Below are 27,959 nucleotides of genomic sequence, written 5' to 3' on the forward strand. Positions count from 1 at the left end.
TGGGCGAGTTCAAGATGGCAAAGCGGCTAGGCATGCTTACCGAGCGATTGAATATGATTGGTTGGATCTATAAGTAACAACCAATTATGATCATTTGCTTGGCGAGCAGGCTAGCCGCTTTGTCAACTTGAACGCGCCCAATAGCTGCGTTCAGCAGACTCAACAGTTTTGCAACCGTTTTATGATTGTCTGCTGAGATAGGACCATTCTTCTAGATCTAAAAATATGATCCAATTAGCGCGAAGGAAACTTCCAACAGTTGCAAAACAAACGTTCTGCTGAACGCACCCAATGTATCCCAAGGGAAAACGCTATTAGTTTTTTTCGGTTCCTGTTAGTTTTTTTACTGACCATGACCGCTGCGCCTGCGCAGCTGCATCAATGCTCGCCAGTGTTTACATTTCAAAGTGATTCGCAGATTCCAGGATCAATGTTTACGTTACACGGATAGATTACAAGTTGTAACATCGATGTAGGAAATTTGCAAATTACAGTCATTCCATTCTTCAGAGGAACAGCTATGATTGGCCAGTTTCATAACATCGATGTTATAATTTCGGCGTAAATCATTTTGTATAATCGTGTCAATTCCGTCTTTTCTGTGATCGTGCCTAAGTATGTCGTCTCGTGGGGAGAATATCCTCAAAGGTTTCCAGATGTATCCTTTAAAATTTAATTTAAGCGCAACTGTTACGCAATCACGTGGCAGTTTTTAGGTTAGAACGAAACATCAAATCCGAACATTTCTGACGATGTTTTTTGTAACTGAGTTCCTTTTCATTTTTTTTTCTTTTTTCTCTTTTATGACTATTTGTATGCTTATTTCATTTCAAAATAGTAAAATTTAAAATATTAGGCACCAAGATCTGTCTTGATTAAACAAGGCTTTCGCTTTATTTGTGTTGATCATTTTTCGGTCGATTTTCATTTAATATTACTTATTTTATTTAAAACGTTAATATTATAACAGTGCAGCTATAAAAAAAAAAGATCTTTTTAGAACGTCGATTTGACGACAAAGTGAATTTATATGAACGAATGTGTCTCCTTAATTATGATTCCGTCAGTAATTGGATGGAACTATGCGACGCCGACAGTGAGGAAATTCTCTGGGAGAGTAACAAAGACTTGTGAGTAAGGCTGATTTTCTAGATACATCATTGAAGGATGACAGATTGAAATCCTTGGTTCTTTGCTTGATTGTAGGTCTTCATCTGATGTAGAACATGAAGCACGTGTACCGAAAAAGATCCTGCAATGTCGCAAGGTACAAAGGAAGATAAACTTCAGCTCTATAGAAAAAATGGAGAGGTTTCGCCTAGAACAGAAGGTACTGTTCAAAGAGCGTTGCCTGGAAGAATTGTTCTTTGAGTTTGGACCTGTTGGACCCGACACCTCTATCACATGGAAGAGCTTGATCTTGGCATTACCAGAGAGTCCAATGATGTCAGCGAATATACTAAAGTAAGTAAAGATTCATCCTTGGTGTTTTATCGCTTATCTATTGATTAATTGTGTATGTTTTCCTTTACGAATAGCGGCAACGTCATAATAGAAACAAAATTCTTTGACGACGATCTCTTAGTGTCTACCAGTCGAGTCCGTTTGTTCTGCGTCTAACAATAAGGTGATTTCCTAACGGTCCTAATTGTACATAACTTAGGATCAATCAACGTGAACAGAGACCCTATACAAAAATAGAACACGTGAAAGTCTTACAAACTGAACGTTTTTTATCCTTTGATATTAGACACTTACTATGTATACATTAACAAAATGATATTGATAAATATCATAAATTAATTAATAAACATAATTTTACATGCATCAGGCCCTATTTGAAAAATGTCACTGATAAAACTATAATTTTGTATCAATTGCGTAAATCTTTCTCTAAGAATATAAATTTACATTCTTAGAGAGAGATTTACGCAATTGATACAAAATTATAAATGCGTCTAAAATATAGTAAACTGCAACAACGTAATAGAAATCATAAATCATAATAACATCATAATTCTTCGACAATGATTTCTTAGTATCTACTACTCAAGTCTGTATCTCTTATATTTAACAATAACGACTTCCAGAACAGAGACTTTTTAGTTGTTTTTCATTCTTGAATAAACGTAAAAACGTGACTTATAATTAATTCATTCATTCTACAGCTCAACATCCCAAGAAGGGACGAGGCCTACGTCTTGATTTTGTACTATTTTTGATATGAGATCATTAACTTAATATCCACACCTAGGAGCGTGTTCGGATTCCCACGCGGGTGCTCCCCGAGTGTCATGCCATTCTTGTTTAACATTTAACAACAAGGATAAATAACAAGGATGGAGTGATATCTGGGTGACATGGGTGGGAATCAGAAACTCAGCATAGGAGAACTCTCTTGAAGGATCCATACATATATCCTTGTCTTTGATATATGAGACCTACAGTTTAACGCCGGATCTGAACGGCGTGATTAAAAGTGTCTTAGTCACCAGATGGAGTCATTTTTGGTTCCTTAAACACGAAAAATCGCGTATGTGAGCGCAGGTGGGATTGAACCCGGATCTACAGATCACGAGTTAATCGCACAGAGCGGCAAGCCACTCGACGCCTCATTGAATTATAATATTTTTCAGTACATTAACATCTTTCTAATAGGATACCAGATTGAGCATTAAATTATCAAATTATTAAATTGCTTATCAATTTGTGATATTACTATAGTAGTTTGTTTGCGTTTATAAGTTCGAAAAATCATTTCGGCGCGCAGTTCAAATAACTACATATTTAGTATATAAATTCACTAGAAATGATTTAAAAGCATCTAAGATACAGCTTCGATCGTAATAGGCATTAAAACTCTTACTTGTTGTCACATATACGGTCTTAATAATTCGTTTATTATTGTATATTTATATCATTAATGAATCCCTTAAATTATTGATTTTAAAAAGATCAGAATTTTAATATAATTCTATACATCTCACTATCAGTGTATGTGAAGCTGTTATGTTTTCAGTCTCAATTAATCGAAGGAAAGACCAGTTGTTGATCATAAAAATGCGATTTTAAAATTGCAAAACGCAATTGTAAATACACAAAGTTGATTCGTCATAAAGTAAACGAGAGATATACAACTTTCTTCGTCGTACGGACGTACTATAACAGTCGTACGCTATTGATTAGTGGTGTACAAGCAACACATTTTTTAGGCTTCACCACATCCCTTGAGGGAGTTCACTTTGAGTATACTCTGTCCCCTACTCCGTTTATATACGTTATACAAGTGTAAGGAAAGGAAAAAAAACCTCTAAAGAAGAGGACGAGGAAACGCCGAGGAATCACCACGCAGTTAGCTTGAATGCAAACGAACTTCTTGTTAATTGAACTTCAACATCGTATCGCGCGCTTTGTTTCGCGCGCGATTAATTCAATTATACTCGACTTCGCGACTTCCCTCAGGGAGGAGAAGTTCTCGTGGGATGGATCTGAACGACGAAGACGAGAGCGGAAATGAGAGCGGCAGGCAGCTATTTCTGGTCGGCACGCCACGCGATCCACTGGTATCAGCCGGTGCGATCGTGGCATCATCAACGAATGTCTCCGACGACGTCAATCAGAGTGACGATCTACAGTCAACCGCCCTGACTGGTCTAATCGGCGGCGCGCAATCTACTTCCATCTGCTTCCCTGCAAAATTCTGTAAGTACACGACACTGTGTGTCAACCCGGATTTGATTTAATTAACCGCTTGTCTCCGCTGATGGTATATCCCAAGTTGGAGTAGAGTGTCGTTCAATTAAGTTATTGCTAAGTGCATTAAATGGATCCGCAGTCAATCCTTTTTCTTAAATAGAGTTAGCGGTAATCAGTTTAACAGTTATGAAGTATTTGCTCCGACGTACCTGCGGAACATTGCGGCATAAAATCTGAGCGAATCGCGTCGTGGATTCTCGTACCGCATTGAGACTAACGAACGTTATTTATATTTCGACGTTCTTATGTAACGTCATGTATCAAGACGATTTCGTCGGAAGAATATTGTCACGACGAATAAACTGTATCTTCTTGTAGCATACGATTTCTCGACTGGCCCTGAAAGCGAAGAGAGATCATCCTGCGTCATCGGCAAAAGAAAGCAGCGTAGGTACCGCACCACATTTTCCAATTTTCAGCTGGAGGAGTTGGAACGTGCTTTTCAGAAGACCCATTATCCCGATGTGTTCTTTCGGGAAGAACTCGCAGTTCGTATCCAACTGACAGAAGCTAGAGTACAAGTAATTTCTGCATGTCTTCCTAATAGAATTGTATGTACTTGGAGTATCTGGTTAAAAGAACTGGTGTCATTATTAATTTCCTTGCAAATAGGTGTGGTTCCAAAATCGGAGAGCAAAATGGCGCAAGCAGGAAAAGCAATGTAAAATTGCAACTCATATGACATCGCACTTACCACCGGATTGTCAAGAAGTGCAGCAACAATCGCAGCACTCGGATCACTTGGTATTGGAATCACCGTGCAGTCCTATATATCTTGGCATGGAATGGACGGGTTTTTCTCCTTACAACACAGATAGCGCATCGTCTCTTATCGTGAACAACATGAACAAACTAACGGAGACAGAAACTGACAATAATCCACTGCTCGATCCTGAATTGTTACAATTAAAACCTCCACGTTCCTAATAATATTAAGAATACATATATATAATATATTGTTTGTAATTTGGATAACGTTCCATGCTTTCTGAGAAGTTACGCGATTAGTATTATTACTAAAATAACTTGCAATATAATTTTAACTAGAGAATGTATATTGCGCGCGTAAAGCATAGGAAGGCTACTGCTTGTCGAACAACGAATGAAGTTTTTATGACGAAATTAGGATTTTTATATTAATGATTGTACGAATGCATACATTATTTAAAGAATGACCATTCGGGGCCTTATTATATATTAACGACCTATCATTCGTCGATGAGAAAAGTCGCAATCATATTCATAAAGATGGTCTTATATACATTTTGTAAGAGGAAAGATGTATATATAATAGAGTGTCTGTTTCTTTCACAGACAAGTAGATTCTATTAAAGGAAAAGTAATAAATATTTATGTTATGTACAAAATTACTCTTTGCGAGACGTGTTACTCCAATATAAAATAGTAACGTCAACTTTTATTCAGTGTGCATATGTTACAAGTCAGTAAATTAATTAAGGTATTTATTAATTAATTGATCCTAGGAGCGAATAAGCGATCTAAGATGCTTTTCCCAATCTTTCAAATCATTATTTGAGAGTTCATTTCCTTTCTTCAATAGTGTTTTTCTCTTTTTCTATGACTAATTATCCTCGAAAATTTCAATGAACATCGAAGGTAATTAGTCGAACAACGAATAAAGTTTTTATTATATAGCCTTGTCGGTGAGAGATCTGTTAACTTTTAACAGAACGATGTTTGGGACGCATCTCAAGTGAAATAAATTAGTGACAGACGTTAAAAGGTTACGCAATGTACGAGTACTCGTCCGCACTATTTGGCGTACGTTCGATATACTGTTTATCTATTAGCGTTTCAATGCACTTTTTAATCATTCCGATAGAAGGTGCGAAAGTAACTTTTGATTGACTCAACACCTGAAACAATAGAATTAAATTAAACATCACTACGCAAGGCAATTATCGTGCGCTTGTATTGTACTCTCGAAACTCCCAACTCACCTCCTGTATGAGCTGATTGTGTTTTAATAGCTTGCGACTTTTCATGATGCGAACTATAGCCGCCTGCAAGAACATCTTCCTGTCTTCGTCTACACTGCGATGTGTGGCCTCTGCATCCTGTGGCGCGTCTCGCTGTAACACTCCAGTCACGCGAAACTTGGTTCTCTTGTTGGAGTAACTAAAATTGAGCGTGAGAATAGTATCCTCCTCCAATTCGCCGTTGTTGGACTTAGTGAGGATCTTACAATCCACAAGGCTAGCGGCATGCTTCATTAGCTGATCATGCGATAGACGTAACGAGGCAGCCGCTTCTTTGCATGGTATCGTATCACAATGCTCAAAAAGCAACAGCAATGCCATTTGATACGTTTGCACAGTGACCAAATACGGTTTCTTCAAATAATTAAATTTGAGCTCGCCTTGACTCAGATGGTGCAGCCACGTAAGCTTCCGACCGCTAAACTGCATGTGATAGAACGCCTCAAAAGCCTGGACGGATTTCTCCAGTTGCTGTGGAACGTGGAACGGGCCGGGCGAAGGCGGTAGACCAAGTGGCCAAGCACCAGCTTGCAACACTTTAACCGTGAAACCGGTACCCAATTGATTCTCTCCATCGCCTTCCCGTAAGGTCGCGATAAACTTCGCGTTGAGATCCGCTGAGACGGACATATCCGTGAACATGCGATGGAGCTTATTCGTGAACTCATAACCACACGCCCGTTTCAGATCATCGATCATCATCTCCTCGGCATCCATTGATTGCGACTGCTGATGTATTAATCGCTTCGCCAACATACGCGAATAGAATTTTTGGAACACGTCCTTATCATCAACGTACTTGAACACGGTTATGGAGCGTTTCAGTTTGTCCTCGATTTCACTTTCGGAGGCGGTTCTGGGAGACTTTTTCAGTAGGATGTCGCAATACCTCGCCAGCTAAGTGAAAGATACACATTATTATTGTAACTTATCAATAAAAACCGTATCCTAAATTAAAAATATCATTATTTTTAAATGATTTACCAATTCTGGTGCTCGAACTGGCTGCTTCGGAGCGGGCCTGTAATTTACGATGGCGGAGCAAGCTTTATCGAGAGCACCTACAAAACTTTGATCTGAATTGAACACTTCCTTAATCATTTCGGAATATTTCGAATGTACATTTAACATATTCTCCACAAACTGTATGTATACCTGAAATAAGAAAAGTTCGTGTTTTTCCATAAAATTGTATAAATTCATATATTTTAGTACTTTTAAATATTTTGTTATTACATTTTCTCCTTGCAAAGGTCCGATTGCTTGTAATCCTTGCAGTGTAATGTGACGAGTAAGATGTTGCACAAGTGGATCTAAACCTCCTGGCAAAGACCTTAATAATGGATAAAGAAGAGCCAAATCTCGTCTGCTCTCATTCTTTATCATCAATTCTGCTTCTGAATGTAGTAAATCTACGTGTGCAGCTACCATTTTATCTTCACAACATGCTCTGATCTGCAACAGAATATTACTGTTGTATATATCCATTCTATAGTTACTTCTAACATAGATGAAAAACGATAACGCACTTTTGCTACAGAACTTTTGTGAAGGAACTTATAAGCACGTGCCTCTTCTTGAGCAAGTCTCCACGTTACTTTTTCTATATAACGCGTAACGTCTGATTGCTGCAACAACGATGACGCTTCCGCTGTGTAAAATTCTCCACTAGCCTTCAAAAATGGTTCTTCGAAAATTTCTTGATACAACTAAAAAATATAATATAATTTAGTAAAAACTTAAAAATAAAAAAAAACCCTCTCTTTGCTTATAAAAACAAAAATTTGTGTAATCAATTACGTTTAATTTTCCCTTCATCTTGTGATCTTCTACCCGAACAAAACTTTCTATGACACCACAAATAACATCGGTCGGGGCAAGCAATTTTGAATCTCTATCGGCGTCGATACACGTAAGTAGAAGAGAAACGAGTTTTTTCTTAAGTGGTATTATCATCTTTTTCTTCCAAATGTCCAAACCTAGTTCGCCAATCTCCATCTGCTCCTGGCACTCTTCTTCTCTATTGTGCAAACTCGTGCCATAGATGAGTTCTGCCTCGGAGAGCTTTTGCTTTTTAATGTGTTGCTGATTGAGGTATAAGTACAAGCTATGCAAATAGTCGATGCCTTGCGAGTACTCTGTCCAAGCGCGATAATACGCAGGAAGCAGCTCCCACTTGTCATTATACGAGTTGACCTGTACTAGCAAATGGTCTACATGGTTAACCAAAAACCTCTTTGTCTCATCATACAAACGATCTGCTAGAGGTTCAGGATACGCAACGCATAAAGAATAAACATCGCTGCAATCATAATATACACTCGATATACACTTTTCTATATTAATGAGATGTAAAATAATTGTCAGATTTCATACCTAAATCTATCGTTCCATATAGCACGTGGGATATTTGCTAACGTTATCACTCCCTTGATAGTCTCTTGCAGTACATGCCATGTTTTATTAAAATCCACTCTCTTGGGTTTTAGTGACATCCTTCCCTTTGATCCACAAACCCTTTGATAACTTGATCACAATAACAATAACTTGTTAATTCCACAGAGAAGTGCACTCACTGTACACCATAAACCTGCAAAATAGCAAAGTCACTCATATTATATTTACATACAGGATTTGTGACACACATTCAAATATAGTTAGAAGCTTGACTTGTACAAGAATCAACGAATCGCTCGATGTTCTAACAAAAGCAATCCCAATCGAGGGTACATCCCAAGAATGATCTTTCGAAGTACAGAGAGAGACTGAGTTTACACGGCTTTGTTCGTGTGTTTTGTACATCGTCGGTTTAAAAATAACGTAAAAGTAAAATACACCACACGCGTATACACACACATACGCACATCTCACGGCCGTTCTAAATCTCCCCGCTACTCGTAACTTTACGCGGCAAGGTGACACTCTCCGCGTGAATCTTCAAACTCTAAACAACCTTGGCGAGTCATACGTAAACATTCGTCCGTTAGAAATGAAAATCTCGAATGTAATGGTGCGTGGTCGTCACGCTGCCACTGACGGAGGCGTGCGATGTGTACGAGCGTGTGCTCGGTGCACGCGTTACGAAATATCGATTCGAACAAAGGGGGACGTGTCGTTTTTTCCTCCGACGCTCGGGACGTGGCGGAGTCGGGGGACCGTCGCGCGTGGGACTACACGCGTGTACCCGCCATTGGGGGGGCAGGTACGACACAGCTGACTGGCTCGGCACTCGGCTCCAGATGGACCGCGTGCCGCGGGTCGGCCTAACCAAAGAATTTAGCGCGGGAGGTTACGCGAACCACCGAGACGCGAGCTACGCGTGGTTCCTTCTTCCCTGTGGCCGACGTGGTGACGAAACGTACCGGCCGTTTATTTTTGGGGCGGGGGCGCGAGGCACTCGCTGCCGCGACGGGACGATGCATGGCACTCGCGGCGATACGCCGAGTGCATTTTCCGTCCGTAGCTCCCGTCGCCTCCGCGCTGCTCCCTTTTTCCTTCCGCTTACGACTTTGACCTCGCACGCTCGTGTCACCGATGATCGTCGTCCGTTCCCTTCCCTAACCGCGATCACAGTTTTGCTCGAAATTCTCGGACTCGCAGTGCACTCTCCCGTGTACCCCCGTGCTCGATCGCGCGTTGAATCCTCAATAACATCGCGCGGCCATGCTCTCTTCGTGCGTGTGCGCGAGCGCGCAACGCACGATTTTCATTCGCTGTCATATGTGTGGCACCCGCACGTCAGACGTCGTGCCATTGACAGCGCGATACGTAAATCACGTGGCCACGGATCTATATAGGTAGATCGCAAGCGTGAAGACAGCACTAGTATAAGAGAGGGCGATAGAAAGTCAGACGTCAGAGAGTCGATTGCGTCGATTGTGTTTCTTGAAATAAGGTGAAAATTACAAAAGTGAACAAGTATTAGAACTTTTATAATTTTATTGATTCACATCAATAATGAATTTGATCTAATATTGGTGGAGATCAATTAATCATATTTATTTTGAGTATCAAACAGAATTAACTATCGTTATAAAAATTAATAATAATACTGAGAAGTTATCACTTATTTTTAGTATCAATAATTGTTAACTATAACTGGTCAATTAATCTGCACTTATTTAATTGTACTATTAACAGTACTGTTAATATTTAAAATAAATTATTAATTAATTATATAGTACTATACGTATTAAATTTCTACAAGAAGATGGGAAAAAAAGAAGAGAAGCAATTGCTTTCCTTGATTTTAGAAAGAAATGTGCATCCTTTTTCATTTCCATATCAGAAAGTATCTGACCCTATATATCTCTGTCTATTAATTAAAAATTGTCTATTAATTAAAAATTGTCTATTAATTAAAAACACAAGAACATAATACAGCTATACTCAAATTGATCATTTTCTATATTAATGCTAATATAACAGCTTTTTATTTTCTGTTTATTCCGATAATTTTCGATTTCTATGCATGAATTATTTCATAGAACGATTATACATTGATTAAAAAATCACATGATCGCATGAACATCACAAATTTGTGAAACTCGTTACGTTGTTTCCTCTTCCCACTTTTATTTAATTGGACTTTTACATTTAGCTCGCGAATCTCGCGATACGTTCACGCTTCTATATCGTTTATAACTCGTGGTCGTGACTAGCACTTCGACGCGTCCTGGCCGACTGTCTGATTGACGTTTTGGATTGTGAGGTGTTAGATATTTATACGAAAAGATGGTAAGTGTTTATTCGTTAAAAAGTATTCCTTACACTTTGTCGCATTGTCTCGTAGTCTAATTTCTTGTAATCGCAACTACAAGCCCACAAAGTAATGGACAATTATCTACAACTAGAGGTTAAGTTGCTGTCAATATACCAATGACAATTACCTTTGAGACAAATAATAATTTTCACATCATCCCATTCAGCACACTTTAAGGTTAATATTACATCTGTTATACAACAATTTTTCAAGCGAGTTAATTAACTGCAGAATACAAAAGTTCTCGTATCTTTCTATCCTATCTCTCTATCCTATCTCTCTGACCTATTTCTCTGTTCTAGTCAATTCTTATCCTTCTATTCTGCTTTCTAAAATTTTTTAATGAAAATTTTACTCTGAAGAATGAAATCTTACTCTTAAAGATTGAAAATTGAGATTCCAAGAATTTAGAGAGTAGTCACTCAATAACCTTGAAAAATTTATCATGATAAATATAATATCAGCCTTAAGAATGTCTCGAGAATGTTTTCAGGATATAGAGACGTCTTCTGGATGTCTTTAGGATGTCCTCGTGCTATGAATAGCTTTCTTGTGTACTCTTTAAAATTTGTAGAATGAATCTCTGAAGAATAAAATCTGACTTTTAAAGATTGATAATTGGGCCATTTTTTCAAGACTAGCTCAATCTTTACTCTTTAGAGTAAAGTACTATCTCAAAGAATTTAAAGAGTATTTCAACATATTTGTTCTTTTTTTGTAGAGCATCCTTGCGTATAATGGTGGCGCTGTGATAGCCATGAAGGGTAAGAACTGCGTGGCCATAGCAGCCGATCGCAGATTCGGTATACAGGCGCAGACGATAACGTGCGACTTCCAGAAGATCTATGAGATGGGACCGCATTTGTATGTCAGCCTGCCCGGTCTTGCCACTGACACCCAGACAGTCATGGAGAGGTTGCGCTTCCGCCTGAATCTATACGAACTAAAGGAGAATCGAAAGATTCATCCAAAAACGTTCACCGCTATGATCTCAAATCTCCTGTATGAGAGGAGATTCGGGCCGTATTTCGTGGAACCTATAGTCGCCGGACTGGATCCAGTCACATTTGAGCCGTTCATCTGCAACATGGACCTGATAGGCTCCAGAAATATGGCCGAGGACTTTGTGGTGGGTGGAACGTGTACGGAGCAACTTTACGGCATGTGTGAGTCGCTTTATGAGCCTAATTTGGGGCCTGAAGAACTATTCGAGACTGTCAGTCAAGCTTTAGTCAATGCATTCGATCGGGACGCAATATCTGGATGGGGTGCCGTTGTTTATATAATGTAAGTATCATGATAGGATTAGTACAAATGCGATTGATACTTATATTAATATACATTGCGTAAATTAAATGTATATATTTGGTTTCAGAGAAAAGGATAAGGTCACGAAAAGGACTGTAAAAACGCGAATGGATTAAATGCATTCATCTTTTATATCAATATGTGCGACAAAAATTTCATAATTATTGTTGTAATTAAGTCTAAGAAATATAAACAGAAACTTACAAATAACTTGTAATAAACTAAACCCCTAATACTATTTTAATGTCTTGATATTTAATATTATTCAGGGTTGGGAAAGTTACTTTATAAAAGTAACTAGTTACAGTTACAGGTTTTTTCTTTCAAAAGTAACTAATTACAGTTCCAAGTTACCGAGACTAAAAATTAACTCGTTACAGTTACTAAAAAGTAACTTTTTAGTTACTTTTTAGTTATGACAGAATAATATGAGTGACATCGATATTATTAGGGCTATTAAAGAAAAAAATAATTTACATTTACAATACAATTTTATTTAAAAATTCCTTTAATTTCGCGGGAATATACGCGAGATAATTCAAATAACGGACGAAATAATAAAATACTCTCTCTGGGCTGCGTTCCAAAACAGGGTGCGTTCCATTTACGTCTACAACGCTTGTATCACTTTATCCTTGTTGTTACAGATATTAAACAATGAAATAATACACGCAAGCGTTGCGGATGTTAAGTGGAACGCACCCTTAGCGCTACAAATGCTTCAAAGCATTTGATTGACCAATCGAAAGAAAGAATTTTACAAACTGACTAATCAAAAAATACTTCGAAGCATTTGTAGCATCAAGTGGACCGTAGCCTTAATCAGTATTCAGATTTTAATCACGTTAAATTGACAAGTAAGTTTAAAATATAAACTGTAAAAGTAATTGTTAAATTAGTTACTAGTTATTGGAAGAAATATAACTAAGTTAAGTTACAGTTACTGAAAAAAAGTAACTGTAACTATAATTATAAGTAACTTACTTAGTTATAAGTAACTTTACTTCCCAACCCTTTAATATCTTAAAAATTAATTTTTTTTAATTTTTGCTCTTTAATTGTTCGTCACTTCTTCTGCTTTTTCATGACATTTTTATATTTCATCTTTCCTGATTAAAATTATTTTTTATAGTTAATTTGATAAAAAATTCTCTAATTAGACAAAATAAGCACTTATAATTTTATTTTATTTGTTGCGACGCGACGATGTCGCCATCTGTAATCTGATACTCAAGTCAACTAAGTACAGACAGTACAGTTCAATCAGTTCAGTTCGAGAACAAAAAATGGAGAATGTATCTTGAACGCATGATGTGTGTGGTGTAATTGCGAAAAAACTTATATTATCTGCGAAAACTTTATCACTACAATGTCGATTAATACATTATGTGCTACATTTCGCAAAATTGCAGTGAGCAGAATAAGTATGTACCTTCAATAATTGAGATTTATGTAATTGTGTGTGAAACAATTATAACCTAGCATTGCTATCTACTTTATAAGCAAATATGTACCTGTATATTCCTTACTTCAAAAGTGGCACAACTCAAAAAATGAAGTTTCCCAGAAAAACGGAAAACTATTCTTCAATTTGACAGAAAATAATTGACTAATCGAATAATATCGGCAAAAGAATAACACGATCAAACGTCATTTTTGTCATTTTCGTTTTATAACTCTTAAAAAACTTTTTTTTTACGTTATGACAATTTTTTATGACGTTAATTACTTTTGATGATTGACAAAGTAATATTTACTTGAATAATTTATGATAATAACTTATAAATCATGTTCTTTTAGTCTTAAATCACTTTTGAAGTAAAGGTGATAAATGTATACATATACATATTAGATTATTGTTAAAATAGAACATACTGTTTAAATTATTGTATATTATAAGTAAATATGAAATAATATATTTGTAAATAATTTAATTTCTCTATTCTTGTCTATTTCAGGTACTACTACCGCTGCTGCTGCTGCAAGGTATTCGACACAACAATCCAACTGCAATGCAAATATAATTTCTCATTTAACGTCTGATAATTGCATGCAGTGTGGTACAGGGTCGATGTACAACATAAAATTTATACCGCGAACACTTAATATAGATTTTGGAATGCCTACGAGAGGAGATTTAATAAGAAATATTATTGAAATTCCTACTACCACTTTGATTCCTCCATTGCAAGAGCCTACGAACCGTTTGCCCATTCAATATGATTCACCTATGCTAGAAAAGTCTCTAGATTTACCTACGAATGAAAGAATCATAGAGAAACAGGCGGTAAATATGATAAGAATCAGGCGTAAGAAAATGAAGAAACACAGACGAAGGAAGTTGCGCAAGAAGATGAAATTTATATTGGAAAAGGTAAGGCTGAAGAGAAGACAGAGGACTGAGAAATTGTTTCAAACTGAACTAATTGCCAAAGTTAAAGAAGCAGAAACGTTTGATGCTGAGGAGTATGTCAAGGAGAGATTAAGTATCTTGAATAAGAAGATATTACCAAGAACTTTCAGAGGTGAGATTTTGCCTGCTGAGATGATTAAACAATTTTTGGATGAGAAAAGAGCAAAAAAGGAGGCTAAACGTAATAAACCTCGTTTAACCTTATAATTTATGTATAAGTTGTGGCAATAAAGTTTTATTAGAATGGTAATTATGGTTCTTTTTGTAATTTATATTAAAAAAATAAATAATATTTGTCCCTGAAAAAAAAGGGGGTAATTAAAAGAAAAACAGGATTAAACACACAAATAGATTTACTTTCTTATAAAAAATAAATTACTTATACAGTCATTCATTCATCAAAGCTTTCATATATAACGATCGCATTAAGGCATTTGTAACAGATGAAACTTTATCTTCATTCATTATGATTTTGGTTTTTTGTACATGATTATAACAACTGATACTTAATCTACTGCTCTTTTTAATAAATATATGTTTGGAAACTTTTTATTTGGTTCTACATTATTAGTTGTGTATTGACATGCAAGATACCTTCATGAATTTATAAAATAATTCCATAGGATGCTCTTTATAATTTCGTATTTGTCTTATGCTTACAACTCCCATTAAGCTGTCATTACACATAGCACATATTACAGTTTAATACTATGATTTAATAAATAGCATCACTTTTTTAATCATACATACTCTGTTAATTAAGTTGTCAAGACATAATTGGTCTCTTGTGTTTTACATCTTCAGGAGGAAAATTGAGACATTAAAATTAAAATTTATATTTACTACTTTGTTCAAATAATATCTCGTGTGTGGCTTAAGATTATGAAAATGTTAATGTCTGCTAATTGCATATAATTAATCATTTTCATGCTTTGTAAACAAATACATGCTATAAAATAATATAACATTTTGTCTCTAAAAACTTCTTTGATAATATTTTAAAATTATAACGTATATATATTTTCTTGTTTTGTCTTTATATTTTGTTTTATCTTTTCATCGTTTGTCTAAAAATATTTTATCTTCTAAGGTATTTGTCACAAAGCAAACGTCAAAGTTTTAAAGTACTTGCCCATTTCATTGTCTTTATAAAAGTAAATAACATTCTTAGTCGCTAACAAGCAAATGCTTTTTTTTCTAACTAAAATAATTCTTTCAAAATAAGCCACATTGCAAAATTTCTACAATTAAAAATGGTCCTCCCTTTCACGGTAATATCTGGCCTTTTTTAATTTCTAAAACCTTTGGCTTGTTACTCATTCTACCGGTCATCAGAGCATTGCTTCTACCAGAGAAATAGTCCTCAATCTCTTGTAACGTTCTATCTTTAGTTTCCGGAAGGCATATGTAGAAGTATATCGTGCCAAACAAAGATATACAACCGTAGAGAATGAATGTACCGTGGCGAGTGAGTACGCTGGCCAGGAACGGATAAGTTTTAACTACCATGAAGATAAACGAATGCGCGCACATAGTAGTAAGTCCACCGATAATACCGCGTACTTGCACGGGATAAACCTCGCCTATCATCACCCACGGAATCACTAGGAAACCCAAAGTGCAAGTGATGGTGTATAAGAATATGCACATGACGGGGATCCATGTGGCGACGATTGGAAGATCATTCTCGACCCAGTAATTTTTCAACCACATATATCCACCTAATCCTACCATAGAAAGTCCGCATCCGATGGAGGATACCATTGTGAGCGGTCTCCTGCCGCATCTTCTACATAGGACGCAAGCGACGATAGTAGAGGTGAGCCTGACTATTCCCAGTATAACCGCCGCTAAATATTTGTTCATACTTGCTCCCGAGTCTTTAAAGATCTCGACGGCGTAAAAAGTTATAACGTTGGTGCCTGACCATTGGTATATCAAGAAGTACAGAAACAGCAGGGCGAAAGGTTTGAGCGCGTTGGGTTTTAGCACAGCGCACATGATCTCCCGAAAGCCGGTGAGTCGTTTGATGTTGTTCTTGTTAGAGAACTCAACCAACGTCTCCATTTCCTGATTCACGTTGTAAGTACTGCCGCGGAATTTCTGTAGCGCCTTCTTGGCCTGGTCTGGTTTGCTGCGCGATATGAGGTAGGATGGGGTCTCCGGGAAGAAGAACATCAACACCAATGCGGTAAATGGCACAATACCACTGATAGCGGCGCAGACGTTCCATGTAACTATACTTCCTAGAGCGTATTCTATCAGAACTCCTGTGCTGACACCGACGCTCGCAAGCGCGATCAGCATTCCTCGTAGATGTGGTTGTGTCACCTCGCTTGTGTAGACGCGGGCTGGTGCACCCACCATACCAGATCCTAGACCGACGAAGAAACGACCAGCATATATCATGTGTATATCGGTCGCGAATGTAATTAGCAGCCATCCGAGTACCGCCGGGATCTCCGTGATGATAAGTGAACGCTTTCTGCCGAACATGTCCATCATGTAGCCGGACATCAAGCAACCGATCGGCGTGCCAATAGAGGACATGCTAGCTGTAAGAAAAAAGAAGAAACCGATGAGAATTAATACATTTTTTCCGTAAGAATAAAATTTTAGAAGAAAAAAATCGACACTAACTAAAAGTAATATATACCGGTAATATAACATCATAATGTTAAAATAAAGGACAAAATTGAGTTTTGAAAAAATAAATAGATAAATCTAAAGGACAAGCTATCCGAAATAAAGGACTTTCCTTTACAAAAGATTAAAAGTAAAGGATGTATAGTCACCAATTGTATTACATTTATATTGCTGAGTGCGAATTATAACATTGATGTTATATTACTTTTAATTTGTGTTGACTGGAAAGAAAATATCTCGGAAGAAATTGTAGACTTTAAATCCTCCTCAACGACTTACCTATCCACGATTCCTCCGTCGATCCCTCCTTGATGGGAATGATGCTGTCTGGCTCCTGGAGCTGCGGCAAAGCGATGGCAGAGAAGCCGAATGTCATGCCCGTGTTGATGGTACCGAGCTGAGCAACCAGGGCGGCCAAGACTTGTCTGATGGCGCTACCCCTGGGCGGTCGGCCATCCTCAGGATCGCCCTTTGGGACGGCGCCGTTTGCCAGATTCGTCCTCTCATCATTGAGCAGCACGGACGGCTGGATTTTCGGAAGCAACGTCGAGTTCACCAGCGTCGCCTTCTCCGGGTCTTGCGTATCGCTATTTTTTCTATAAGAGGAATGATTATTAATTACACAACGGGTAAACAACTCGAATGTATGTATATGCTATAGCTGTAGTGCACTATTATTTATATGTTATCTAGACGGCTGAGTACGTGTCGCGTTCCACACATACACACGCGGAAAGTTAACGATGGGAGCGAAATTTTTCGCATTCGCGATATTCATTATCGCGCTTACTGGAATATTTATGTATAACGAAGTGAGGGACAAGCGCAAGGTTACGTGTAATGCAAATTACATGGTGATTAGACAGAAAGTTCGATTACACAAGCATTATTTATTAATTTTCGTTAAAATGCAGAGGTATCGAACGATAATAAAATATGCAGTGACGTATTACCGTAATTGTTAAACGTGGAAAATTGTATGTATCTGCACGCTCGAGCTATTCACGTGCGAAGTCGATGAGAATCGATTCGGACAATACGTAATGGGCTTTCTACAACAAGCTATTAACTAAGCTTAAATTTTAAGGCGTAAGAAATTGACAAACCATAGTCGGTTATTCTTCTCACATTCGATTGTGATTGGTTAATTCCTTACGATTTAAGACTTAAAACTTAAGTAACAGTTTATTGTAGAAAGCCCATAATAGGCTTTTTACAAGAAGCCATTATCTTAGTCTTAAGCCATGAGAAATTGACCAATCACAGTCAAATGCGAGAAGAATAACCGACTATAATTGGTGATCAATTTCTTATGACTTAAGATTTAAAACTAGGCTTATTGTAGAAAGCCCATTAGATTTTCAGCATTCATTCGTCGAAATCGTTCTGAGAATAATACACGCAAGTACACGATAAAACTTTAATAATTTGAGGAGCGAGCATTGCAAGAGAGAGCGATATAAACATTGACTTATTATTATTTATTTAGTTCGACGGAAAGATAACAATTTATTTTCGTCACAGCAGATAACACGGCAGACGCCAAATGTTGTAAAGTATAATGTGCGGAATTTTCCACGCTAATGAAGAGAGATCATTTTGTCAATAATGATCGGTAATGAGCCTCAAAATCCCTTGTCGTAAAAGCATGTCGTTGTTGGCTGCAAATTTGGCTCGGATTTGATGACACTAAAATTAAATCCGACCTAAATGTTCCGCATTCAGTTTAGGGACGTTGTCGCACAAGCGTCTTAGAGATATATTCTAATAATTATTTTGATAATCTCTAATTCGTTTAAATCTAGCGAAAATAAAAATTGTATCTAATTCTTATTTTCGTCAGGGAACACTAGAACCGCCGATGGTATTTCGTTAGAATTTCGAAAGTGCCCATTTGGTAATTTTCTATAATTCTTATTTTCGGTTAATGAAAAGTTATTTCGATATTATATATTTGTATCGTTAGAATTATTTATATTACAAACAAAACGTCCGCTACTAATAACAAAAAACCTCATCGGTCTGAATTGGATTTTAGTGTTAAATATTTCAATGTGAATTATATAGATACATATCGATATGAATCATATAGATACATATCGAGTTCTGTGCAAACTGCGTGTCGAAATCGTTTTCAATCTTGAAACACAATCCTAAACTGAATTGAGATAATATCACAAATTAAATTAACAAGTAATTTAATGACATTGATGGAAATAAGCATCTTAAAAAACTAAGTAATTTAAACACTAATTTATTATGCACAGGTTGAGTCGTTGTACAGACGCCGAACAAGTCGGACGTCTAACCTGTGCATAATAAAAGGAGATTAAGAACAGAAACGTGTGTGTGTGGTCACCTATCCTGACAATCATTTCCTCCTGACAATCTCCTCATATATCCCGTCAGTAAATCCGACGTTAATCCCGAAGGGAAAGTAAAGCCTTACAGAATTTTGTTTAAAATGTTATTTTAAACAGAATGTTATTTAAAATCCAGCTCAGACCGATAAAGCTTTTTTTATACGTAGTTGTGCATTTGTATTACATTCACATATTTTCAATATTCTCTACTGTGGATCTAATACTAAAAAGAAAAAAATTGAAATGATTAGCGGAATCAAAATGACGTTATCGGCAATTCTAATATTAACCGAGAATAATAATAATAATCAAACACTTTGACTGTGTACAAACGTTTATATTTTTGTGATATAAATGTACAAATATTTACAGTATACTCTCCGTTTCAAACGTTTAATAATAATAATAATTAAACGTTTAAATTAAAACTATTAATAAAAGTTTAAAGTCAATATAATAAAATAAAATAATAATATTGATATTATACAATCATTATAATTATTATAAAATAATAATATTACAAAATAACAATGATTAACAGAAATAATATTAAATAAAGCATCTAATACAAAGAATCATTCCAGTCTGTAATAGATAAAACTAGACAAATGGAAAAATAGAAAAAATATAGTACAATATAGACAACTTGAGGAGTTGTTGCTATAATTCGTCTAGTTCCTAATGAAAAGAATATTTTTTTTCCATACGAATATACGCTAAAATATATATGTAGAATATGTATTTAAAATATTTTGCATTTGCAAACACTGCACAACAGCGTTACTGTTGAAAGGACAATGCCTAGTTTGCACGAAGAACGCGAAAGAAAAATCTTGACAAGAGAGAAGAAGAGCTATCGTAGAGTTTCTCGCAGTTTCTAGCAAGGCTGTGCGCCTGGATGATACAATCATCATGTATTACGACCTTTAAAATGAAAGGAAACTCATGTCACAAAGAATCGATTCGACGTGTATACATATTACGTTGATCTTCGATAACAAAGGGACTCATTATTCCTCGTTTTCATCCATTCCAGAATTTCGTCGATAATTCTTAATTTTACATGGAGGAGCAATAATGGCAAAAAAATGTAAGGTCGTAAAAAAAGGAAAGATAAATAAAAAAAAGGCCATAATCACCACGAAGGTCTTGTAATGTAAATTTGTGATAAAACAGCGATACGTTTTTGCCTCTTCCGTTTGTTTATCGGGCACGAGCAATAATTCTGTTCATGTGTGTGACTTGTGAGGAAAAGAATTTCCTTACGTGATGTGTACGCGAGAAATTATTTACCATGATTACAGAAAAGATTAAGGAGTCGACGAACCGTTGCCCAAGGAACACACCAAGTCAAGAGAAAGCCAAAATGACTTACTTGGACGTCAAAATGATGATTTTTAATTACAAAATTTTACTGTTTATTGACTTTAAGCATCAAAATAAAGTCTTTTTGACGTCATTTTGGTTTTTCGTTGATTTTTGTATGTTCCTTGGATGGTCGTAAGAGAAAGTGGGTGAATTGTGCGCACCTAAGGGAAATTTATTGTCCTGGAATGATTTTCCAAGTTCAAAGCAATATAAGTATGGAGAAATAGAAACTATAAACATTCTTCTACCATTCCATACGTATCCTCATATCGAACAGATTTTCATTCAATAAAGTTATATTTGGCAAAAAGGAAAAAACGGAAAAGCGAAAAAATTTCTCGCGCGTCGAGTAATTGTGCGCAAAGCAAAAGTCGTAAGAAATGAATGAATTATAGAATGTTGACAAAGAAATCAGAAAATATATTTATTATATTGCAACATAAATATATATTAAATATATTTTAAATATATATTATATATATTAAGCAAAAATACAAAACTAATATAATAATAATAATGAACATAGACTTTAGCAAGATAAAACGGCAAAACAAAATAATAATGCAAAGAAAAAACGAAAGAATTAGTGCTAGTCATATAGTATATGAAAGATGTGTAATTGTGTGCATTTCAAAACGCTTGCGCATTGTTGCCCGCCGCGACCTGACTCGATATGAAATACGATTACTTCAACTTTTATTTCTTAACCAAACTTAATAAAAAACAGCTCAAAAGACGCATGTAATAACATACTTCAATAACGTATGCAACTTTAAACAAACAAATTAAAAATACGAACTTACCACCTTATTTTCTGAACAGCTAAAATAACAAGAAAAGATGTTATTTCACTTTTTTGTATTTCTCTGGTTAGCAACGTATTTACGTCGTATCTTTGTAGTTATATCTTAAGAGGACGATCTCCTGCGTAAAAATTTCACCGTCTTCATCCATTGGAAAAGTACCAAATCAGGATGCGCACAATTACCCGCACAGTTCCCCCACTTTCTCCTATTCAGGGCTGGCATGTATTTGAAGTAGCTACTGTTATTTTAAAAACGGTATTTGTAAGATAATTGTATCTTCTATTTTGTATTTCACTATTAATAACGAAAGATTAAAAGTATTTTGTATTTTAAATATTAATATTTTAAATACTAATAATGATTAATCTTATTATTTAAATTACGAAATACAAAATAGAAGTTTTAATCTTTCAATTTTAAATACAAAATACGTAATACTTTCATGTGCACCGCTGAAATACAAAACATAAAATACACTTTTATTATAAAAACTATGTTTTAAGTAGAAATATTTCAAATACTCAGCCCTGGTCGTATTGCATAACCATGCGAATCGATCTCCGATAGTACTTTTACGCGCACCTGTATTAACAATTATGTATATTAACAATTGTATTTGTTTTTGAGAGATCGACAAGCATATTAACTTATTACTTGCAGATACATATGTGAGTTAATTAATGAAAATTGAACTCTCTGAGTTCTTTGGAGTCTCACTTTAAAGAGTGAAAATTGAGCCAGTCTTGAAAAAGAGTAGTTCAATTTTCAATCTTTAAAAGTCAGATTTCACTATTTAGAATGAGATACAATTTTAGAAAGTATATTTGCGCTTTTATCGCGTTTACTTATTAATAATTTCCTTTTTATTTTTATACTGAGTTCGAGGCGTATTTAAATTATCGACCTCGGTTTCTCCGGCGTTTTAATAATTTATCAAGTTAACGATGCCGTTCGCGTGTCACGAGTTTGCAACGTGAGTCGGTCAGATTATCATAAATAAAAGAAGCTATTTCTGTTTCAGATGATTGCCGAAGTTTGCATATCGGATCCAGCGCATGTTCCGGACTTTTGCAATACGAATCCAGTCGTTTGGATAAAAGCCAAACTTACATACGCATGCGAATGTACCCGCGGACTTGAGTAACGTTGTTTTCGCCGCGCAGCTGCGATCTTTGTTGATGAATTCTATATCAACAAAGTTCCCGGCGTCCATTCACACCGCTGTGTATTATTGGAATTCTATCGAAACAGTCACGATAATTTATATATAATAACAATAATAATATAATTTATAATAACGTTAATATATAGGGTGTCCCGTAATTCACCTGACAACGCTAGGCAGATATAGAGCGGATTAAACTGAGTCGAAAAGTCCTCTACCATTTTGCAATTTCCGCAATAGTTAACAAGATATTAATTACTAAAAATGGCCGAATATTGGTCTTCAATAATTTTTTTCTCAAATGCTATCAACTTTATAGAAAAATTGTAACAGACAAAATGGTTTATTTTCTTCTCATAAAGTTCTGACTTTCTGAGAATTTTTTCAGAATTTTTTAATACCGTATTTTCTCATGATGGTAAAAATAAGAAAATGTAGTACTAAAAAGTTGATAAAAAATTCTGAAAAAATTCTTAGAGTTCTATGAGAAGAAAATAAACAATTTTTATCTCTTACAGTTTTTTTTGTAAAATTGATAATATTTGAGAAAAAAATTATTGACGACCAATATTCGACAATTTTTAGTATAATTAATATCTTGTTAACTATTGCGAAAATTACAAAATAGTAGAGAACTTTTCGAATCAGTTTAGTCCGCTCTACCACGAGCGTTATCAGATGAATTATGGGACACCCTGTATATTATATGCAGTTCTAATTATAACGAAGAAAAAATTGTAGAATATATATCCGAAGACTTATTATTTCCAAAGCGAATTTCCAAACTCGAAATTGAGAAATCTACTGTAAATCAAACTAACGTAAACCTGCGAGTATAGATATGAGATACAATGCAGTCATATTTTTTATATGCTTTCATTGTTCTTCAATCGAAGAGAAATCTACAATCGAATAATTCTTTGGTAATACTTTATACAAAATTTCTTTTCTAGGTGAGGTACAGTTTTTGTTTCTTTTTTTAATCACAAGAGGTATACAATTCGTCGCAATTAGCGGTTTGTTCGTAAAATTCGTCTGGAATTCGGTCGTTAAGTTTTATGATCTTTGAATGTCTGCCGAGTTACAGAAGAATAACTTCTAGACGTCAGACTGACATTCTTGTCAACAAAGAACATCATTGCTACTGTCTCGGCGGACAATTCAAGCGGTCTCGTGACGATTCAACGTGTTATTGGACCGTATTTCTCTTTGTGTTGCACCCTTGGCTGCAACACCTTGACTTTGAATATGAAGGCCGTGCGGAGACGACACTTCAAGGGTATCGTTCGTTCAAGTAACCGAATTAGAATACAAGAAGGATTTCGCAAGATTTTCCATCGGATGCTGGTCTCGTACACGAAGTCCCCCTTCATCGCGTCTCGACGGAATTTTCCGCGGAATCTCAAACGTTAGGTATGTTAGTTATTCTGCAGCGAACACGAACAAAGCGACAATCCGGAGATAGCCTTCATCTATGCTTCCGCCAGAAAGCGAAATGATTCACTGTGCTGAGATGACTAATAAAATCTAGAATGAATATAAATATTGACATCTTTTTGACATTCTAATAATCAATTTAAGTGTCCTATCTAAATATTTTGATGATCTAATAAAATTATTTTCAGATCGGTATATCTAGCTAAATTTTTAGATACTTTAGCAAAATCGTTCTGTTTATGTATGTTTCAAGAGTAAATAATAATCGGCATGCTGTTCAAAAAGCATAAAAGTGAAATGTATAAAAATTATTGTTGGCTAATTCCGCTCAATAAAAAAAATATTAATATTTCTTTAGGTATTCTGTTATACACATATCGCGCGCGTGATCACTGTTTACTTATATTGATGTGTAACAGAATGCATTCCCGCTATCGTTTGACTCAGTAAATGCTTAGATTATACATTTTCGCATAAACATATATATGTTGCATAAAATATTTTTATATTTTTTTTAAGTTTGCAAAATAATAAAGATAATTAAAGATGTCGAAAGTTTCAAAAATTCATATTGCTTTTTAAATAATGCATGAAGTACGTATTAGCGTTAGTAATTATAGAAGTGGATATTAAGAGATGGACAAAGAAAAGGTGTATAATCATGAAAAAAACCGCATGACGTTATATACATAGAACATTTGGAACAGATGCTGCCCGAGACTCGAGGCCTGGTTATGTTTTCGGTTTCGGAATGATTAAGTAAACGTCGCGTTGTTCCACGCGATTACTCTATCTTCATATAACATGATATTGGTTATTTGCGAAAACATGGGCTCGAGAGAAATTTAAAATAAAATAATTTTAGCTCCTATCAAGCGATACGCTTAATACGTAAATATTAATTCGAAAACCTTGATAAGACATTAACAAAAAACATTCAAAAAATTACGGAGATTATTATACTAGGCTCACAAGATTTAAGGATGTAAATATATAGCGACTGTAAATCGTCTCAGAAAACGGCAGCATCATTAACGCGTTGCGAAATATAGTGTTTCCATCGAAATTTTATTTCAATAAGAATTAAACATGTTTTTAAAAAATAATTACGATAAAAAATGAGAAAATTTTTATTTAAATTATAAAATTGTTAAATATAATTATTGATCTTATTAAACTGTTTTACACGATATATAATATTCATTTTTATATGGAAAGTATTTCATTTCAGCCGTTTTGGCAGAGATTATATACTTGATACATTATTAAATTGGCATTACACTTGTCATACGACAAATTTTTTAAGCGTTTTAATTGGCTGCAGATGGGTTCTTGAAACTCTCTGTTATATGACTATTAATAGACTTGGAAAATTTCTGTTATACCACAATGTAGTTTTGAAATAAAGACAAAAGATTGAATACAGCGCGATTGAACGGGATTCGATCAGCTGATGAACTCAAAAATTTCCTAAGCCAGCCTAACGATTCACGTAGACGTACACTGAAAAAAAGATTGGCTGCTGCAGTAAATTAGATGGTAAAATATGGCATAGCATTTTTAATTGGTTGCAGCAGTCAATTTTTGGTTGTGTTAATCTATCGAAATCCTATCCTGACATTGCAGATAGGCTAACGCAACCAAAAATTGGCTGCTGCAACCAATTAAAAATGCTATGCCATATTTTACCATCTAATTTACTGCAGCAGCCAATCTTTTTTTCAGTGTATCAAGCGGATTCGCAAATTCTGGCTCGACACGGCAAATAATTGCTCGCGCGATTATTTTCGTGTTCACGCTGATTTGCATGCGAAGGTTCAAGTGTAATGCACATACGTGTATGCACACGCGCGAACTGCATCTCTCAGTGAACGTTGCATTCGACCGACAAACGCGCGGACGTGTCTCTGTTATTAATAGCCTAATTACATCACGCCACTTCAACAAAAGTAAATACGGGCGAGGAGACAGCGACTGTAAATCGTCTCAGAAAACGACAGCACCATTGTAACGCGTTGCGAAATATAGAGTGTTTCCATCGAAATTTTATTGCATTAGTGATCAATTGACTTCACAGGCCTCCGAGGCATCGTTCAAAAGAAGCATCGAAAGGGGAGAGAAGAGACAGACGTGTTAACGCTTATTATATCACACAAGGTAAATGTACTGGTTGGTGCACATGCGACCCAATTATTGAACAAAATGGCAAATATTTTAAATATTAAGCTTTTAATGATATACATGGCTCTATAAATTCTTAATTATAATCGGCTAAATAAATTCTTATTAAATTTTTATAAACAACGAATTTATTTAATGTCGTACTTACCATTAAAGACATTAATATTTATAATTTTATCATTTCGTTCAATAATTATAGGTCATGTCCACCAACTGTTCACTGATACATTTATCTTATCATATAATTGCATATGAATACACGCGTCGTGTTTTCCGATCGTTACGATTCGAAATAGTGCTTTAAAATCACGCAGATTATCTTCGCATTCTTCCTGCTAGTTCGTGTCGCCAAAGTTCAATATCACTTTATGCACCGAGATCCGCGTCATCGTTCGAAGATGATTCTAAATCATGGAGGAAAAAAAATGGAAGGAGAGTCGTTCGATGTTTAAGGGTGAGAGCACAAAGTCTTGCATAATACACTGCATAAGAAAATGAACTAATCAAAATCTTTATTATTTCCTTCCTTTCCATAATAAAAGGCTCTAATTGATTGATTCTTTTATGCCTTATATGTTATTCGTTATGCAAGAATCTGTGCTCCTGACCTAAGAATTAACAAGTCAGAAACTTCAACCTCGATAACTATTCTCAGTATCTTCCGTCAATTACTTCTCTAAACGGGAGCTTTGTATTTCGAGACCTCTTCTTAATATAAATTGTGTTTCTCCATGCTATGACACACTAAGTCACTGCGAGTAACGACGACACAGATCTCATTGTATTATCGCTTAATATCATCATTATTAATTTACACTCACGCAGGAAGAGGATTTTCTCACGAGAGAGAGATGCATTATCATCGCCAAAGTGGAAAAGTAACAACGCAGCGTCGTCGTCATCACCGTCATTGTTCGCGACTCGCATTTTTTCCGCTTCATTTACCTCGATTCCGCTGTTAACTAATACATCCTTTTCTCGCAAGGTCGCAATCGATCATCGCGCGCGAATAAACTCAACGTAGCAACTTTTACGACCGTCTTCTTCCCAAGTATAAAAATATCCCATCTCCGATGAGCATCGATTTATTATAATTGCCCGATTCTCACCTCACGAAAGCGGAGAAAAAATGAGACAAGTTCTTTAATCATATAAATGAAGCCGAGATATATTATGAATAAATACGTGTTAATAATTATCGTATCTAATCTTTAGACGATAATAGATGATACAATTAAATAAATTAGATAAACAAACGTATCGAACATAAACGCCGACTTGTGAAAAATATTGGGGGGGCACCAAGAAATATTAGGGGGGAACACAACAATATCCACTTTTTTGCGAGCTACTGATAGGAATAAATCGCTGAAATAACTAAAATCTATCAAATTAGTGAAAACTTTAACGATTTATTTCCATCAAGAGCATCGCAAAAAAAATGAATAATGTTGACATCCACTTCTTCAGAAGACTGTAGTGCACAAGGTATTTTGCGGTTACAGGAAAAAGGCACTCATGTCCTCTCTCAGGTTTCTCTCTGGTACGTGTATATATATGTGCAGGTACACTAAGGGTTCCTTCCAGGGGCATGTTCGGATTCCCACCCGGGTGTCACGTCATCCTTGTTGTTTAACAAACATTAAAGAAGGATGAAATGACATCCAAGGAGCACTCAATGGAAATCAAAACACGCCTCAACAAGCGACTCACAATCGGTTGGTAAAGACTGTTTTTTTTTTTTTTTTTTTTTT

General features: G+C 35.7%; 5 protein-coding genes across 11 annotated transcripts in view; 3 read left to right on the forward strand and 2 right to left on the reverse strand.

Moving 5' to 3' along the window:
* Nucleotides 1-1,395: 1,395 nt before the first annotated feature.
* On the forward strand, nt 1,396-5,136 carry LOC108724719 (homeobox protein ARX). Of its 4 annotated transcripts, none has more exons than XM_018451291.1 (4): nt 1,396-1,464; nt 3,463-3,702; nt 4,075-4,277; nt 4,369-5,136. In XM_018451291.1, the coding sequence occupies exons 2-4, from the start codon at nt 3,483-3,485 to the stop codon at nt 4,681-4,683; spliced, it is 738 nt and encodes a 245-aa protein (XP_018306793.1). In that variant the 5' UTR covers nt 1,396-1,464; nt 3,463-3,482; the 3' UTR covers nt 4,684-5,136. The 4 variants fall into 4 exon arrangements, with proteins under 4 accessions (XP_018306793.1, XP_018306795.1, XP_018306796.1 ...); XM_018451293.1 differs by having other exon boundaries at nt 4,075-4,244; XM_018451294.1 differs by having other exon boundaries at nt 1,405-1,468.
* Cul2 (cullin 2) lies at nt 5,133-9,637 on the reverse strand. Of its 2 annotated transcripts, none has more exons than XM_018451288.1 (8): nt 9,119-9,637; nt 8,133-8,346; nt 7,557-8,058; nt 7,286-7,465; nt 6,993-7,211; nt 6,741-6,911; nt 5,718-6,653; nt 5,133-5,633 (listed from the first exon to the last, which is right to left on the reverse strand). In XM_018451288.1, the coding sequence occupies exons 2-8, from the start codon at nt 8,249-8,251 to the stop codon at nt 5,502-5,504; spliced, it is 2,259 nt and encodes a 752-aa protein (XP_018306790.1). In that variant the 5' UTR covers nt 8,252-8,346; nt 9,119-9,637; the 3' UTR covers nt 5,133-5,501. The 2 variants fall into 2 exon arrangements, with proteins under 2 accessions (XP_018306790.1, XP_018306791.1); XM_018451289.1 differs by lacking the exon at nt 9,119-9,637 and adding an exon at nt 8,433-9,086.
* Nucleotides 9,638-10,356: 719 nt separating this feature from the next.
* Nucleotides 10,357-12,050, forward strand: Prosbeta3 (proteasome subunit beta type-3). The gene is made up of 3 exons (XM_018451295.1): nt 10,357-10,493; nt 11,240-11,805; nt 11,894-12,050. The coding sequence occupies exons 1-3, from the start codon at nt 10,491-10,493 to the stop codon at nt 11,940-11,942; spliced, it is 618 nt and encodes a 205-aa protein (XP_018306797.1). The 5' UTR covers nt 10,357-10,490; the 3' UTR covers nt 11,943-12,050.
* A 1,053-nt stretch (nt 12,051-13,103) lies between these two features.
* LOC108724642 (uncharacterized) lies at nt 13,104-14,493 on the forward strand. Its single transcript, XM_018451099.1, has 2 exons — nt 13,104-13,250; nt 13,785-14,493. Exons 1-2 carry the CDS (start codon nt 13,196-13,198, stop codon nt 14,444-14,446), a joined length of 717 nt encoding a protein of 238 aa, XP_018306601.1. The 5' UTR covers nt 13,104-13,195; the 3' UTR covers nt 14,447-14,493.
* Nucleotides 14,494-15,268: 775 nt separating this feature from the next.
* The window catches only part of LOC108724683 (facilitated trehalose transporter Tret1), a 19,923-nt gene continuing 7,232 nt past the window's right edge, over nt 15,269-27,959 (reverse strand). For all 3 annotated transcript variants that reach the window (XM_018451199.1, XM_018451200.1, XM_018451201.1), the window contains exons 2-3: nt 17,165-17,481; nt 15,269-16,794 (exon numbers count right to left, since the gene is read on the reverse strand). In XM_018451199.1, the coding sequence (XP_018306701.1) occupies nt 15,506-16,794; nt 17,165-17,481 (1,606 nt within the window). In that variant the 3' untranslated portion in view covers nt 15,269-15,505. The remainder of the gene's footprint in view (nt 16,795-17,164; nt 17,482-27,959) is intronic.

The sequence above is a fragment of the Mycetomoellerius zeteki genome, unplaced genomic scaffold, assembly GCF_001594055.1.
Source record: "Mycetomoellerius zeteki isolate Tzet28-1 unplaced genomic scaffold, Tzet1.0 scaffold31, whole genome shotgun sequence".
Lineage (NCBI taxonomy): Eukaryota > Metazoa > Arthropoda > Insecta > Hymenoptera > Formicidae > Mycetomoellerius > Mycetomoellerius zeteki.

What these genes read in the sequence shown, in the direction of transcription:
- LOC108724719 (XM_018451294.1), top strand. Translation starts at nt 1,405, where the DNA reads ATGGAAGAGCTTGATCTTGGCATTACCAGAGAGTCCAATGATGTCAGC. An exon ending in CAGCGAATATACTAAAGTAA is followed by an intron (nt 1,469 to 3,462) that starts GTAAAGATTCAT and finishes GACTTCCCTCAG; the next exon opens with GGAGGAGAAGTTCTCGTGGG. An exon ending in TGACAGAAGCTAGAGTACAA is followed by an intron (nt 4,278 to 4,368) that starts GTAATTTCTGCA and finishes CCTTGCAAATAG; the next exon opens with GTGTGGTTCCAAAATCGGAG.
- Cul2 (XM_018451288.1), bottom strand. Translation starts at nt 8,251, where the DNA reads ATGTCACTAAAACCCAAGAGAGTGGATTTTAATAAAACATGGCATGTA. An exon ending in GACCTTTGCAAGGAGAAAAT is followed by an intron (nt 6,912 to 6,992) that starts GTAATAACAAAA and finishes TTCTTATTTCAG; the next exon opens with GTATACATACAGTTTGTGGA. An exon ending in ACAATCAGCTCATACAGGAG is followed by an intron (nt 5,634 to 5,717) that starts GTGAGTTGGGAG and finishes CTATTGTTTCAG; the next exon opens with GTGTTGAGTCAATCAAAAGT.
- Prosbeta3 (XM_018451295.1), top strand. An exon ending in GGTGCCGTTGTTTATATAAT is followed by an intron (nt 11,806 to 11,893) that starts GTAAGTATCATG and finishes ATTTGGTTTCAG; the next exon opens with AGAAAAGGATAAGGTCACGA.
- LOC108724642 (XM_018451099.1), top strand. Translation starts at nt 13,196, where the DNA reads ATGTCGATTAATACATTATGTGCTACATTTCGCAAAATTGCAGTGAGC. An exon ending in AATTGCAGTGAGCAGAATAA is followed by an intron (nt 13,251 to 13,784) that starts GTATGTACCTTC and finishes TGTCTATTTCAG; the next exon opens with GTACTACTACCGCTGCTGCT.